Source organism: Egretta garzetta, unplaced genomic scaffold (assembly GCF_000687185.1).
Source record: "Egretta garzetta isolate BGI_Z169 unplaced genomic scaffold, ASM68718v1 scaffold344, whole genome shotgun sequence".
Taxonomy (NCBI): Eukaryota; Metazoa; Chordata; class Aves; order Pelecaniformes; family Ardeidae; genus Egretta; species Egretta garzetta.
This window is the reverse complement of record NW_009259315.1, coordinates 46,472-49,333: the sequence shown is the minus strand read 5'-3', so window position 1 is coordinate 49,333 and position 2,862 is coordinate 46,472. Positions and strand designations below refer to the sequence as shown.

At 54.9% G+C, this 2,862-nt stretch overlaps 1 protein-coding gene across 3 annotated transcripts in view; it reads right to left on the bottom strand.

Moving 5' to 3' along the window:
• LOC104124138 (syntaxin-binding protein 1) overlaps window positions 1–2,862 on the bottom strand; it is a 41,725-nt gene that overhangs the window by 30,042 nt on the left and 8,821 nt on the right. Inside the window, exon 1 of one of the 3 annotated variants that reach the window (XM_035892028.1) lies at window positions 2,137–2,142. The exons of the other annotated variants lie outside the window; for them this stretch is intronic. Coding sequence (XP_035747921.1) covers window positions 2,137–2,138 — 2 coding nt within the window. The 5' untranslated portion in view covers window positions 2,139–2,142. Of the gene's footprint in view, window positions 1–2,136; window positions 2,143–2,862 lie in introns of those variants that run through there. 3 annotated transcript variants of the gene reach the window in all.

The following is a 2,862-nucleotide window of genomic DNA, read 5'->3' as shown; positions in this document are numbered from 1 at the left end:
GGGGAACAGCCTGTTCTGGGTGCTCTGCAGGTGCATCAACCACCTTTGCTGCTGAGAGGTCAAGATTTTACACTGTGGTAACAACTGCATGGAAAATCCAAGGAGAGCAAGGCAGGGGTGATCCTCCCCATGGGTACCGAATCCAAGGGGACCAGCTGAAGGGGCAGGGTGCTGAGCACACAGGCCCTGGCAGGCTTGGTTTGACTGCTGTGAGCATAAAAATATCCCAAATAATCAACTTTTTCTTTTTAAAATGCTCCCTCACAGACATGGATTGGGGCATCAGGATCGTCCAGGAGGCGTGCTGGGTCCCCAGGAGGATGAACGGAGAGGTCTGGAGTACTTTGCTCGTCATGGTGGACTTCTGCAACCAGCCTCAGGCTTCCCAGACGCTTTGAGGGCTCTGCCGATTTGGGAACTATCTCAGATCACTGCTGCCATCGCTATGGTCCCAGGCAGTTGCCTGAAACCCTGAGAGCGTTTATTGTCCTAGGCTGTATTCAAAGGGAAATCCTTCATTTCGAAGCTAGGATAACTCAGCCAGCTCCAGGCAATAAGCATTATTTCCATCTGTTTAGTGAGATGTAATTAGCTGGGATGATTAGACTTTATCACAGTGTAATTTCCTTAAAACTCCATATCTGCACGGTCTCTAACAGGAGGGACGTCTATGCTGGGTCCGCTCGCAGCCCCAGCACATGGGGCGGGCACGGGGCCGGGCTCAATAAACCCATTTGAGCATCGTCTGTGGTGCAGGAGCTGCTGCGTTTGGTTTCCCTCCGCTCAGGGCTGCCGAGGGCTCCTGAACCCAGCAGGGCTCAGCTCCAACCTCGGCAGCGGAGTCACCCGGGGCAGGGGTCCCTTTGTAGAGGGATGCGGGGAAGGGGAGCAGGCGATGCCCGATCCCCGTGCAAAGGAGTGAGCCTCCCTTGGATGCAGGCAGTGCAAAGTGGGCTGAATTTAAAGATACCCTCGGGAGGATGGGCCAGGAGGGGAGGCAGGAGAGTGGGGTGGGGGGGGTTTTTTTTCCCAGAAACTGGCAGCAGCAGAGCAAGGACAAACCCTCCCCATCCCCACCCCTGTCCCCATCCTCCTCCGGCACCCAGTGGGGTGGTGGGGATGGAGGAAACCCTGACCACGACCGTGGCAGGGACAATCTCCTCTGCACATGGTCCCGTGGGTGTACATGGAGAAGTGCTCAACGTGCTGCCGCCGCTGAGCTTTGAGCTTCCAAATGCCTCCTGTCACGACAAAACCCTTCAGACAACTCCTTTCCTTTCCCCCTCCCCAGCTCTAGCAGCTGAGCCTGTCTCTGCCACCAGCCAGCGCGCAGCAAAAGCTGTGTCACCGCATGGCGCTGAGGAACGGTGCCGGGATGTCATGCTCATCTTCAGGTGGTTTTTCGAGCCCCAGCAGCAGCCGCTGTGTCTGCGTTACAGCCTCCAGTTTCTGTTGACACGCTATTTCTGCATGCCACAAGCATTACCTTCCTGTTTGCAAATCAACAACATCAATGCTCTCTATTTTTTACCTTTTAATTAGGGTTGGTTTTGGTTTTTTTTTTTTCTATTTAAGAAATACAGCAGTGGGCAAAAGAGACGGGGAATGGCTCCGTATGTACTGCTCCGGTGCTTACGTGGATTGATTTCTCAAAAATAAGGGTTTTATACCACTTTCGTGGTCTATTTAGCAGGACTGTGTGTGCACTCATATTCCGTACATTGCTTCTTTTAAAGGAATGAAGCTTGGTTTCTAATAATGGAGTTATTACCATGGGTAGATATTCACCTTTTCTTCAGTTTGAGCGAGGTGGATACATTTTCCCCACCTTTTAAATAGCATCACCCCACTAAGGCAGACTGAAATGAATTCAGAGCCAGACTCCTCAGGGATCAGCACTGGGGAAAGTGTTTAAAAGCCTCCAGTGGAACAATTTTCTATTGGAAATGAGCTTTCACTATAGCTAAATTTCCCACGAGAATCCCTTGATTTCAACAGCGTTTTGGCCAGGCAAACAACTGCAAACAAGCCCGCTGCTAAAGGTAAAGCCTTCTTATGGGGCATCGCAAAGAAGGTGGTAAATATTTCAGCTTTGAAACAATTTTCCCTTTGAAACAACTTGCAGGGGTAAGAAACATGTTGAGCTGGAAAGGGCAGATGGGTGGTGGGCATCCTCAGTGGGTGAGGCCGGCCCAGGGGACACCCCAGCCCCAGCCGCCCTCTCTCCCACGGGTGATGGGATCGATCCAGGGTGGCATCTGGATGCCCAAGTTGATGTCCTGATGTTCTTTGGCCTCATGTTGAGCGTTTGGCTTTAGCAGAGCCCAGCCTGACATGGGAGCACCCGCATCCCTCCCCACCCAGGAGGATACTTGGCCCCAGGGAGGCAGCGTCCCGGCACGGTGCAGGGGACAGGTCCCCCCCATGGATGTTGGTGCCAGGCGGGCGGTGGGCAGCGTTTCGGGGCAGGGCTGGTGGCAACTGGCAGGGAGAGGTGTGAGCAGCCTCCTGTCCCCCTCCCCAGCCCGGCTCCCTGCGGCCAGCTGAGAAGAGCTATTTCGAGCAGGATAAACAGGATGCCTTGCTGCAGGGCTGGCCACCTCCACTCCTCCCTCCCGCCGCCGGGTAAACAGTCCAGCCCAGGAAAAGACTCATGGCACAACCTCAGAGCCGCTTCCATGCCGGCTGGCCTGGACTCAGCCAGGCAACCTGGCCACGGTTGAGCTGAGCTTTGCCCTGCCCAGCCCAGCCCAGCCCAGCCCAGCCCACGCTCCCAGTGGTCTGGAAGCATCCGGGGACCGGAGTGATCCCAAGGCATGGATCCATCTCAGCAGCGAATCCCCAGAGCTGCCCCACAGCTGG